At 44.6% G+C, this 12,498-nt stretch overlaps 2 protein-coding genes and 1 long non-coding RNA gene across 4 annotated transcripts in view; 1 reads left to right on the top strand and 2 right to left on the bottom strand.

Moving 5' to 3' along the window:
- PCBD2 (pterin-4 alpha-carbinolamine dehydratase 2) overlaps positions 1-7,532 on the bottom strand; it is a 28,286-nt gene extending 20,754 nt beyond the window's left edge. The window contains exons 1-3 of one of the 2 annotated variants that reach the window (XM_068959295.1): positions 7,457-7,532; positions 5,962-6,164; positions 4,578-4,709 (exon numbers count right to left, since the gene is read on the bottom strand). In XM_068959295.1, the coding sequence (XP_068815396.1) occupies positions 4,578-4,709; positions 5,962-6,054 (225 nt within the window). In that variant the 5' untranslated portion in view covers positions 6,055-6,164; positions 7,457-7,532. The remainder of the gene's footprint in view (positions 1-4,577; positions 4,710-5,961; positions 6,165-7,456) is intronic. The other variant, XM_068959296.1, reaches the window with a different exon arrangement.
- On the top strand, positions 6,824-9,202 carry LOC138069077 (uncharacterized). Its single transcript, XR_011143867.1, has 2 exons — positions 6,824-7,126; positions 8,892-9,202. It is a non-coding gene; the product is annotated as an uncharacterized lncRNA (long non-coding RNA).
- Positions 8,692-12,337, bottom strand: TXNDC15 (thioredoxin domain containing 15). The gene is made up of 5 exons (XM_068959293.1): positions 12,205-12,337; positions 11,630-12,075; positions 10,972-11,135; positions 10,287-10,417; positions 8,692-9,624 (listed from the first exon to the last, which is right to left on the bottom strand). Exons 1-5 carry the CDS (start codon positions 12,254-12,256, stop codon positions 9,428-9,430), a joined length of 990 nt encoding a protein of 329 aa, XP_068815394.1. The 5' UTR covers positions 12,257-12,337; the 3' UTR covers positions 8,692-9,427.
- Positions 12,338-12,498: the final 161 nt, after the last annotated feature.

Below are 12,498 nucleotides of genomic sequence, written 5' to 3'. Positions count from 1 at the left end.
CACATTTTTAAAAGCCAGATTCTCAGATATCTATTCTCTGCCAGCTCACAAAGGAGAACAAGAATAACAGAGGAAAAACACAAGAGGAAAACAGGCTGTGACACTAGCTCTGGGTTTTGCTGCCTTGTTGCCTGTTGATGACTGTGGAAAGCACACCTGTAGACAAGGAAAAAGATAATTTAATAAACTCTGATGTAGCTGTAACGTTCATGGTGGCTCGTCTTCACCCAGAACCATCTCAGGATTCTGAGATTTGCTGGAGACCAGTTTGAGCTCCTCCACTCCAGTTCTCCTAGGCTTCACCCTCACAGTCAGACCTGTCCTTCCAACAAAGCCCTGCTGAAGTAAAGAGGTCTTTAAGAGTACAGCAGGATCCATTCACTGAGATTAAACTGTATAGTCAGAGCTTCTGAATGCACGCTTTCCAGGAAAAGTACCGCAGCTCCATACATTATCTTACATGATCACGTCTCCAATCTCATCAAGGTCTCCGGGTCCTCTAACAGGTAATTCAGCAAGGGATGTCTTAAGTAAGCATACCTAAGCAACACTCCTTGAAGTAAGAGCCTTACAATTCTAACAGGTTGCTGCCTACATGCTATGAAGCAGTATCAATAATACATGCAACTGCTAACAATAAAGCATAGATAAAGGAGGAACTGATGTAGCGGGATGATAAACATAGCTATTGCAGAGGATAAGGCATTCTCCTCTGGAGTTCAGTCGTGTTTGTGTTTATTCCTGCAGTTAGCGACTAGATAAGAGCAACAATAATGCAGCAGTGGGAGAGGAACCAGACACCTCAGTCCGGAGCTGTTCAGCTGAGGGGTGAGAAACGAGTCTTTTCAGGCATCAGACACTTCTCTTTCAGGCCTGGACCAAGCCGCTGAGTACAGGGTGAACACTGTTTTGGCCAGGACATCAGGACGAGCACGTGCCAGGCACCCACAGCAACATAATTAACAAAGGGTTTTAGATCGGGACTTCAAACCAGTTGCCAACTTGTTTTAGAGAACTGTATCCCAAAAGCCCATTTTCATGAAAATGTATCTTCAAAATAACAAACAGCATCAGCAGTTTTAAGCTCTGCGCTACAAAATAATTCTGTAAGCCAGAAGTGTCATTAGCTTGTCAGTTACTAAGAAGGCAGCCCATTTCTGATCGCTTTTAACCAAGCTAATCTCCGCCTGAAAGCTTCAGAAATCTAAATAACTCTCGTTTCACAGAAGTTTCATTTCATTCTCATGCTGAAAATAATATACATAAACCAAGTTCATGTCTACACATTTGCACAACTTTATAATAAAAGTTGTGTTTATATTCTTAACATCTGTTGACATACACAGGCTTTGTAAACCTGGCATCGATTTTAAAGCCACAGAATTTTCCATGCATCATGAACATTATCTGTGAGAAGCAATAAAAAATGCAATGAATACATTAATCATACCAATATCATCTGCAAAACATAAATCTGAAATACCTTTCGTGTCAGCTCAACTAACTCAATTTTTTTTTTTTTTTTTACACACCTGATTTTATGCCATCTGTAAAAGGGCAGAATGAAGATCACCAAGGAAATTATATTTCTCAGTTTTCTGACTTTTACTAAATACTCACACTTTAAATACTGTAAACAGAAGATTTATTGCATGAAACAAAAGAAGTTGTACCTAAAGGTTTGTTCTTTTCATTACAAGACTAAACTCTTCCATACTACAAAGCAGGTACATAGCTCCATTTTTGTCACGCGTTCCCTAAGTTGTAATAATAACATTATTTACTTAGAATATTATAAACATAAGCTTCAGTAAGCATACACATGCATGAGTTCATTTTAATTCACTTTCAGCTTCAACTTTCCAAAAGACAAATACTTGCTGTCTACCGCCAGCTCTGAATTTCGCAGCTGGGAATCACACACTAAGCCCTTCCCTGGGACTATGATACCACAAACAGCTTCCACCCTCTGCAACCCCGAATGATGACACTTCCTCTGTTTTCTAAAAATCAATAAGTGATAGGCTACCTTCAGATACTCCCATATAACCTTGATCTTAATTAGAGCTACACAGAGAATCCACTCTCTGCTCGTTTTCCCAGCTGGACGTACCAAGCGCTGCCACAAAAAAGGTAAGTTTTGAAGCCAGTCCCCAATTTCTGATGACCTAGTTCTCATACTCTCCCTTCAAGAAGGTCTGCGAAGGGCAAGCAAGAACAGAACACAGATTGTACCAGTCTCTTCCAACCAACGGACGTGGCAATCTTCTTCTTTTTTTTTTTTTTTTTTTTTTTTTAAAGAATACCATTTCTAAAAAGATACAAACTAGAAGTATAAACGTATAATCCATAACAATTTACTAATGTGTATATTTAAATACACTTGATTTCCTATACTGGTATGTTCTTTATTGGTCTTCAAGTTAGGAAGACATTTGAATACCTACAGTCAAAAAAATCAACTTTCTCATTTTTTGCTGAAGCAATGGGTTTTCTGGCTATCTGCTGGTGGGGCACACCGAGTCGTTTCTTGATCTGTCTGCCAGCACTGCCTAAACCCATCTGATCAAAATGATTTATTTAACATATTTACAGCGTGCAAACATATCTTCTGTTAACTCTTAAAAAAATAACTTCTAGTTGCGCTGAACCAACAAGGACTCCGACTATGCCCCGGCAGGAACGCTGTTCCACGAATATTCCAAGCCTAAAGGCTGAAATCTCAACTCTTCCGTGTTTCCTCTATCTCATCAAGGTCAAACACGCTGTTCTCCCTCAGTTCTTCCAGTTCTCCTAGCTACCTTGTCATGTCACCAAGGCTTCATGTGAGCTCCCTCTCATGGACTCCTCTCCTTTGCTGCCCCGTGATTTGTAATATGATAGGGTTTAATTTGTTCTATATTAACTTTCTGGTTTAAAGTGCAATCCAGGAAAGAATGCACCAAGGAGTCTGTACGTGTTCTCGAACAGCACTGTGGTGCTTGTGAGCTCATTTTTCAGCAGTTGTTTTCTCTTTCTCTTTTACCTAGCTCAGAACAGCCTGGGAGTGCTTCACTCACCTTCCCTCTACTGCCTGGGCTTTCCTTACTATGACAACTACTATTTGAAACGGGGGTGGGGGGGGGAATCAGCGTTGCAAATTGCTGTTTATCTAGCTCACTATGATTTCCTAAAGATCTTTGTCTGAGCTTAAGCATAGCCATGTAAATAAACAGTTCACAGTGCACTCTTAGTCCCAACATACACCAACAAATACCAGTCTGGTGTTCTGCTATGTCCTTCCAGCAGCAGAGAAAAGAATCCTATGTTTCCTCTCACCCTTGAGAGAGCACCTCTGTCAGAAATAAAACAGAATGGGAATTGTCTTCATCCACTTTCACAAAGAGGCTGTTTTTCAATACTATAAGAAAATTGGTCTTGCATTGCTCCCCTCCTCCCCAAGAAAAGTGATCATTAGCATTCACTAATTCACAATTCACTGTTATTTGGCCAGAACAGAAAATCCAAAAACGCCTGAAGTAACAGAATGACTGGAAGAGCAACAGCAGAATTAACACACACTAGAGCAAACTTTCAAAAGAGGATAGCGCTCAGATACAATTGAGATGGCAACCACATGGTATAAACGTTCACCTTTTGGCAACATGACCTTAAATCTGAATCTAAACATGCTATATAGACTAGCTATATGAAAGGTGTAAATAAATATTATTCTTAGTTTTAGTTTTGGGAAATTAACAGGGCATTTTTCTACACAAACTCACAAATTCAGAGCCTTGCAATAAAATAGAGACATTCATTACGGTTAACTCTAGTTCTTGAGACATGACTTTTTCAAGTAGTCTCTTGACTCATCAGAAGTCCAGCTTTCTTGGAAATAAATATTTAACTAACTAGGACGTAGCTGACCGTAAGTCTCGAGAAAACGTCAATATTTTCAAAGCAAGCTTGCAACTGGTTTCCAAGACATGTTCTTGAGAGTTTGTATTATGGCTCAGGGTTCCGACTACAAATATAAACCTAACGAGGCCTAACCAATAATCCACTGTACCAAAGACAGCGCAAGATTAGCTGTTGCAATTCATTCAGAAACGTATCAGAACTCTGCCTTCCTGTTTAGGAGGTGAAGCTTATCATACTTTCCCCCCCTTATTTCCCAAAAGTTTCTATTCTTACATTTACTCATCTTTTTCAAGCTCTTCCCAGACAAAAATGAACCATGCCATCCAACAGCTAAGTATTTCTACCATTAATTCAGGAGTGCTATTAAAAAAACCAACAAGATCAAATATTATTTGTCTAATCCCATAGTACCGACCCCCACCTTGACCCCAATATTACAATTAAGAAACTGTAGTATTACAATAAACCTACCATACAGCTACAGCATTGGAATTATTTACTCCACCTAATGAGATCAGAATCAGAGAACAATCCACATAAGCAAGTCCAACAGTGTTTGGCCTCAAAAGGACGCTCCCAAATTTCTGAATATAGATAGTTTCCCATCAGGATCATATGGAAATTAAAGTACTTACGCTTCCTTTATATTAAAAGTGGTATATAACAATAATTACCTGATTAAAATTTTTGAAATTGAACTCTTTGTAGATGGCATCTCTTTCACCTAACTCAGACCAGCCTGAAGCTTTAAGATCAAGTAAAACTTGGTTCCTTTCCTCTGTTGTCAACCAGTGAGACTGCGAAGACTATTAAGGGGAAAAAGAAGAAAAAAAAAGAAACATTCCACAAGTGAGGCTGAGGTTCTCTTTTATACAACAAGAAGAAAACCACATGTATTGTATTGTTATGTATTGTAGAAATGTAAAAGTTCAAGAAACAAGAGGTGGAAAATTCACTATATGGTTTGTTACTTTTTAGAATTTCACAGATCAGCATAATTCACATTACTCAAAACCACCAAGAAACATCGTTTCTGTTTGGTCCATTAAGTTTGGCTATATGTTTTCACATAGCGTTATAGAGGAGTGATAGACTCTTTTATGAGACCAAACATGGACACCAGCATACTTGTATCCTATACTTTGTTCATCTGATTTATCCAGATGCTATGACACTTGAATTCATTTCCATACATAGCAAAATGCATGTAGTTAAGAGATTGCATATATTATGCACTAAATGTACAATTACATGAGGCTAGAAGAGATATATCAGGGAAATATCTGTATTTTGAAACAGAGAAACAGCATATAAAATGAGATTGTACTACAGGTAACTTGTATTTTACTCTTCCTAAGGAATTAAGAATAGATTTACAAATAGCAAGCATTACAGAAGTCTAAAAGCAATAGAAAGGTTTTTTTCACTGACAAAACAAAAAAAAAATGAATATACAAACACATGCAGTCAGAAGTTGTTGATACAAGCACTTGAGTCTACAAAGCACTTAAACATATGTCCAATTTTCAGCAAAATGAGTCCTTCTAAACCCAATGGGAGCACAGACTTAACGGATTACACTACCTGCTTAAATATCTAAATCGGTGCTTAAAAAAGTAGGCCTGAAGACAGAAAGGTCTACAGGTTATTTGGAAGAGGTTTGATATTTTTCCTAGAAACTGAGATTAAATGTATGAGTGACTAATTACAGACTGTCTATTCTAACAGACTGGTCTCAAATTCACTTTATAAATGCAATAATTTAACAGGAAGAAGTTTTCTCCCCAGTAGAGCAAAATTCAGTTTGCTTTAGCCTTTATAAATATTCGTAGGCTATCACAATTAGGTGAAACCTTACTGAAAGCCGCTGAGCAACTTTGCACCAGGACTTCAAATAACGCGCTGAAGGTCTGCAAGTATCTAAAAGCAAAGCTCTTCCGTTGAAAGTTTTTTTTTTTTTGCTTTTTTTTTTTTTTTTTGGCAGTTACACGCGCAGTTATTTCCTTACAGGAGTGCCAGTCTTTAACCTCCAGCCACTTTCTTGTGCCCTGCACTTACAGACTCATTCGACAGCGCGAAGGCGTACAACGAGCGTTTCCGAGCAGGCAGCGCGATGCGCAGGCAGGTCTGCGGCCGCGGCTTTGCTGCCATCCCTCTGCCACCAGGTGGTGCTGCGTGCCAAACCAGAGCGCAAGCTCCTGCTCCCGGTGCTGGCCGAGGCCAGGCCTTTGAGGCTGCTCTTCACCACCAGGTGTTCGCCCCTGAGAGGACAACAGCAAAGGCGCAGGCATCGCTGAGGAGCGACCTGCCGAGGCCTCGGTGATGTCCAAGAGGCAAAATTTTCACCAGTAATAAGGGACCCAAAAAAAAATAAATAAATAAATAAAAGCAGTCTGAAGTCACTCCAACAGCGTCGCTACAATTGTTCGGGTTCAATAGGATATATATCGCTCTAGCACGTGGGCTTTACAGTCCCCACACCGAACTAATTTAGGACGGCTGCTCTTCAGAATAAAACTCGCGATGTGCAAGAATAAAGAAGCAGCTGTTCACCGGCTAGTTTGCTACGACAACACCTTGTGGGTTTGAATTTCTTTTCGCCTTTTCCCCAGTCACGTGCAAATACTGCCACAGTTAACAGCAGCCCTCACATTTATTATTTTATCCGCCAAGAGGCGAAACGAGTAGGATGATTTACGAAAGCTCTGGGCGGTTTTGGTTTAGACAGCAGAGCCCAGGATTTGGACCAGGAGTCAGTACAAAGTTCGTTCTCCCGGTTGTCAGCAGAGATGTTGTTTGGTTAGTTTTAAACACGCTTCAGTTGCCTTCCTGAGGCCTTATTTCGGCCACAGAAGCCACAGGGACAACGCCGTGACTTCCAGTTAGATCACACGTTCCTTCGCGTAAACGCGAGGACGGAGTCTGACACAGGACCGGGGGCACAGCAAGCACAGCACCTCGGTTAGGCGTAAACCGCGAAGGCCGTGCTCCGCGTTACTCCCTCAAGCGCGTCACAACCACGTTCGGAGATTTCAGCAAACGCAGTAGGAAGTAACGTCAATTAAAAGAAGAAAAAGAAAGTATGAGGTGCCACGTGCGTTTTCAGGGTAACGCCTCCGTAGGGGCCGCGTAACGGAGCATAGCCGACCAGGTCGGGGAGCGCAGCCGGGCGGCAGGGACGGCGGCCGCGGCCCACCGGGCACCCGCCCCACGGCTCCGACGGGTAACGTTCACCTGAAAGGGGCTCGGGGAGCAGAGAACGAAAAAATGAAGTTAGTTGCTGAGAGGTTAGCACAGGATATGGGGCGTTTGAGGGGCAGCGGCCTAAACTGGCATACGCAAGTAGTTATTGCTGGGTGTAAAAAATAACAATAAAAAAGGACAAATTGGAATTTTTCTGCTGAAACGCACAGCTTGCGGGTGGAGGGGGGGGCTCGTTCGCCGAGATAAAGCCCAGCTCAGACGCGGATCCGCCCGGCGCGGCGGCGCCCCCCGCCCCGGAGCCCGGCGCCCCCGCCCCGCCCGCGGCCCCCTCCCGCCCGAGGCGCCTCACCATGGCGGCGCGGCCGCCGCCCGCCGCCGCCGCCCGCCGCGCTCCCAGCAGCGCCCGCCGCAGCCCGGCGCCGCCGCAGCCCGGCATGGCGGCGCCCCCGCCCCGCCCCGCCCCGCCCCGCCCCCGGGCGGAGCCCGCGCCCCCCCCCGCCGCCACCGGCCAGGGCGCAGGCGAGGCGGCGCCTCCGCGAGCGAGCGCGGGTCTCGCCACCCCCGCTCCGGGCCGGTCTGCGGGGCTTCGCTTGCCGCTCGTCCAAGGAAATCCGCTTTCGGTTCCGCAAGGACGGCGCTGAAACAGTCACTTCTCACAGCGGAGGCGGCAGGATTTTCTTTTTAAAGGCCTCACTCGTTCTTTGTAGGTATCGAGGGAGATAAGTGGCGGGGAGAACCCACCCTTGCGCCTCTGAAGCCACAGGGATGCTAAGAGGAAAGAGCTCTCCAGTTCATCCCTCAAAATCTGGAGTCTTACTAAAAAGAACACTTTCTAACTTTATCCTCAATAATATCTAAGTTTTATCAGTGCAGTTGCCATTTAACACACACAAGTAAAGGAACTGACCCTTCCTTCTCTGGAAAGTTATGGAAAACAACAACAAAAGAACTATTTTGTAGGAATAGGAGTCCTCTGTTAAGCAACACAGCTTACCACTGTACTTGTTCCTTCTTGGTTCAATTTCCACTGTAAAGCTTCATACCAGGGTTTTAGAGCAAGCCTGCGCTACACACATAAATGCTATGCCATCAAATAATCAAAAAAAACATGCAATATAGCAGACTGTACCTTCGTCAAGGTCTTCCATATTAGTGACCACTAAAAGCTGGATCAATTCTTTATGTAGTCTCAGCTGCAGACTTTCCAACCAAGCAAACATGTTAGCATAAATGCAAATAAATCTGAAAACTAGTCTCACTAATTCAGGTTGGTGATCCATACTTCAAAAGCTGCGTTTGTAGTCTTGTGAGCAAGCGACTTAAAAGTTAGGCTAAAAACCCAATTCATTAAAGGTAAAGCTCACAAATGCAATTTAATTCCATATGAAAGTGCTATATACGTTATACACCCCCACTCCCACACATATACACAACGGCTTGAGCTTTAGAAGTTATTCTAAATCTCATGAAGAATCACCGTCGCAAGTCCAACTGTTACTCAGAACTCACGGACCAGAGTAAACAAGATAAACAGCATCTAATCTCAATACCAAAGGTGGGAAATAGTCATCCTGACTTGAATCGTACAAGTTTTTAAGTTTTTATTATTGCTGGTATGACCGCCTCCAGAAGCGCAAAGCAAATACATACTGTCTTTTTAGACAATGAAATCATTCAACGTACGCTCATTTTTAAAGCACCTTTTTCTTCATTTTCCCGACAATCAAACTAATTTAGTACCACCACCCTGGACTAACGTATCCCTTAACACTTTACTATTTCAGGGATACCTAAGCCAGAAAATGAGTATGATCTGCGTGGGTCAACACATCCCAACTCCATTGTATATACTGCGTCATCCATACAGAAATTGTGGGTTTTACAAAAGAAGATTCCCAGATTCCATCTGAATGGAAGCAGCTCTACTCCTCTGCCAAGCAATGCCACATATACAAGCAAATACGCTGTAGAACTCTTAATTGATCTACAAAGCACAGGGACCTCTCTTAAGAGCAAAGTAGAACTGTATCACATTTACATTAAGGTACATTAAAAATAAGCAAATTAGCAGTGTAATAAATACATTTTTAGTTAATATCTTTTCATATTTGTTTACTTACCATGTTAACCATCATGTGTTTGCCTTTTACAAATTCAGTAGTTGATAAAAAAGCAGATTTTCAGTCAAGATTATAAATTACAACCAACAAATTCAACAGTTCATTTGAATATGAATATTTGAACATTCATACTTTTAGTCCATACAAATTCCTGCTTTACAAATAAGCAAGAAATCCTGTCCCTGTTTCAGCATCTCAAATTATTCTTGATGTTCATGCTCTTGTCCTGGGATTAGCCACCGAATGCTCTCAGTTCGAATAGTAGCGTACATAATAAAGCTAGCCAGAAAGAGCAAAGAGAACAGGAGCAGCCAATCTATTCCTTTTGTCAGAACACTAGGCAGAGGGCCTTCCCAGTCTTCCTCAGTCACAGCCACATCCCTTTTAGCTTCTATTCCTGAAAAGAGAATCACTTAATCAACATCAATAATAATTACTTAATACAAATAAGTTGGAACTTTTTCCTGTTCTCAAATTAAGGTGCATGCACAGCTAGACTTAGAATTTTGGTGAGATAGTCCTTATATTTTAAGGTGTCTACCATATAGTTTACTCATGTGGAATTAAAAGCCTATCAACGTATACGTGTATTTTCTTAACACTGTGATACTGGAAAAGGTTCATTCTGTTCTTCCGCAGCACAAGCTCTTTTAAGGAGGTGAGGGGAAGGGGTTGGTATTTTTGCTACATTAGCAAATATAACAATTCCTGGCCTCTAATGAAGGCCGTCATTGGCCCAGATACTTCCCCCCCCCCCCCCCCAGGAGAATACACCACAGAAAGCCCAGAAAGCTGTCTGACTGTGAGCTCACAGTGAGGACAGACAGATCATCCTTTTGTCTCCTCCAGCAGTGTGTTGAGTGTCTGCTTTTAGCATGCCCTGAAATCCAACTCACTAAAGCAAGCGATTAAATGAACCTCTGCTGCAGGTGGTCCCCTCAGGGCCTTCACGAAACTTATTTAAAATAAGAAAGAATAGGGAGAGAAAAGCTCAGTTTGGAGCTAAGAGGTAATCCTGTTCTTTCTATTCCTGTTCTTCATCAGAGCTGACTTACATACCTGTTTGATTAAAAATGAAGTCTTTCAGTGTTTCCAGTGTTCTCTCCGTATGATTAAATCTAGCCATAGGTTTAGCACCTTGGAAAAGGAGGATATTGGGTACAGCCACAGTTCCAAATCTAGTTGATAAACTGATGGACACAAAGCAAACATAAGATATGAGGGAAAATAAATCCACTGAAGAAAGAAATAAGAGATCACAATAAAGGCAATAACAATTTTATTATTATAATTTGTCACTTTATAACAAACAACATACAACCACCTTCTTGTGGTATTAGGGAAACGCTTTACTGCTGAATTAGTCAACAACGCAAGATTTAGCACTGGATCAGCATGTCATTTCACCATAAACACATGTATTGTATGGGTCTTAGCCTTGTTATTTGAGGATATACTGGAGTGTGGAGGATACGTAACACTCTTCTGACTAATGAAGTCCCAAAATGAATTAGCAGAACACAGTTATCAATTTAATTATACCTACTGAGATAGTAATATGTTTCTTGCACGTTTACGGTAAAATTGTCAAGTGCTAAAAACATGCTAACAGCACAGCCAAAAATAAAATAGGCAAATAACCATTTATATTAAACAGCTTCAGAAAAAAATCACTCCTGTTTTTAAAATTCAAAACTTGCTATTGGAAATAAACTGAGAAGAGAGCATAGAAAGCCTGAATTACCTGCTATGCTGAGATGCATCCAAGGCTAGGAAGCGAAGAGTTGGAAATGCTCGAGGTAAGGAATTAAAATGAGGTGCTAGACTGGCAGAGAAGCGGCACCACGGTGTGTAGAACAACACTAACGTACAGTCACTGCTGTTTGGGTTTAAGAACTCCATCAGATCCTTAGAGAAAGCAGAACAAACACAGACACAAACAATTAAACATTTAAGAGTTCTTGCACAACAGAAGGGATCATTCAGCAAGCAGTTAGAGTTGACAGCATTTCTCAAGTAGCTGCATACTTAATGCTTTTTTAAAATTAAAATTCTCTCCGTTATAAGAAATAAAACGGAAGTAGACACTATCACTAGGAATAAGCGTCGTTAATAACTTCAGAGAGACACCAACCTGCCCACCGTGCAAGCTGACAATTCACTACGGGCACACACGTGGCAGACACACGCACAGGCATGCGGACTGAGCTGCACCTCCAATATTTCTGTTCAGAAAGACTGAAAAGCCTTCTTGCTCAGACAATCATTAAACGCACAGAACTTCACACAAAGCAATTCAGTAAGTCGAAGCGCAAAAGACACCTACGCAGCGCACGGACATCGCATCTTTCACCACCGCCGCTCAAAGCGGCACGAAGCGGGGCACCGAGCGGCTTGCTTACTTGAGAAACGTTCAGGATTTGCAGCGTGAAGTTTTCCACGCCGGTGACGTTTCTCTCCTCGCAGTTCACTTTGGGCGTTTTCGCGCCCTCGGTGCCGTTGGGCTCCTCGGCCGGCGCGGGCAGCACAGTCTCCAGCACGACCGGGGAGCCCGCCGCCAGCTCGCGGCCCTGGGCGCCAGGCTGAGCCGAGGGGGCCGCGGGGCCGCCGCACTCCCCACCGCCGGCCGCAGCCTCGCAAGCGCCGCTGGCCGCGGCGGGAGCGGGCCCGTCCCTCGGCTCCGCCGGGAGCACCGAGAGCAGCCCGGGCTGCTCGGCGGGAAGCCCGCTGCCCAGCATCGCGTCGGCCATCTCCGCCGTCCGGTACTGCGCCGGCCGGCCGCCCCCCGGCGGCGAGCCTCCCTCGGCGTGGCGCGGCGGAGAGCGGCCGCCCGGCTCCGCCGCGCCTCCTGCGGCGGGAGAGAGGCGTCAGAGACGGAGCCGGGCAGGCCACGGCCGCCGCTTCCACCTCCCAGCAGCAGGAGCGGGACCGGGATCGGCCCCGAACCGCTGCCCACCGCCCCCCGCTCCGGCCTCACCTACAGGGACGGCGCCGCTCAGCCAGGCCAGCGTCAGCGCCAGCCGCCACATCCCCGCCGCGCCGCGGCCCTCCCGGCGCCCGGCCGCGCTGCGTCTCCCCGGACAACGGCCGCTTCCGCCTCAGCGCCGCCGCTGCCGCCGCTTCCGGCGCACGACGGCCGCGCGCAGCGCAGCGCAGCGCCGCGGCGGGGCGGGGCGGGGCTGGCGCCGGCGCCATCTTGTCGGGGCGGGGCTGGCGCCATCTTGTCGGGGCGGGGCGGCCGCGGCCGCGGCGCGGAGACGCCCGGGGTGGT

This window comes from Struthio camelus, chromosome 13 (genome assembly GCF_040807025.1).
Source record: "Struthio camelus isolate bStrCam1 chromosome 13, bStrCam1.hap1, whole genome shotgun sequence".
NCBI classification, from domain to species: Eukaryota; Metazoa; Chordata; class Aves; order Struthioniformes; family Struthionidae; genus Struthio; species Struthio camelus.
This window is presented reverse-complemented; position numbering and strand designations above follow the sequence as displayed.

Excerpts from the sequence above, each read along its gene's own strand:
- TXNDC15 (XM_068959293.1), bottom strand. The coding sequence starts at position 12,256 with ATGTGGCGGCTGGCGCTGACGCTGGCCTGGCTGAGCGGCGCCGTCCCT. Across the intron at positions 11,136-11,629 it reads AAATCCTGAACGTTTCTCAA|GATCTGATGGAGTTCTTAAA; the intron begins GTAAGCAAGCCG and ends GCTTTCTCTAAG. Across the intron at positions 10,418-10,971 it reads GATGCATCTCAGCATAGCAG|TTTATCAACTAGATTTGGAA; the intron begins GTAATTCAGGCT and ends TGTGTCCATCAG.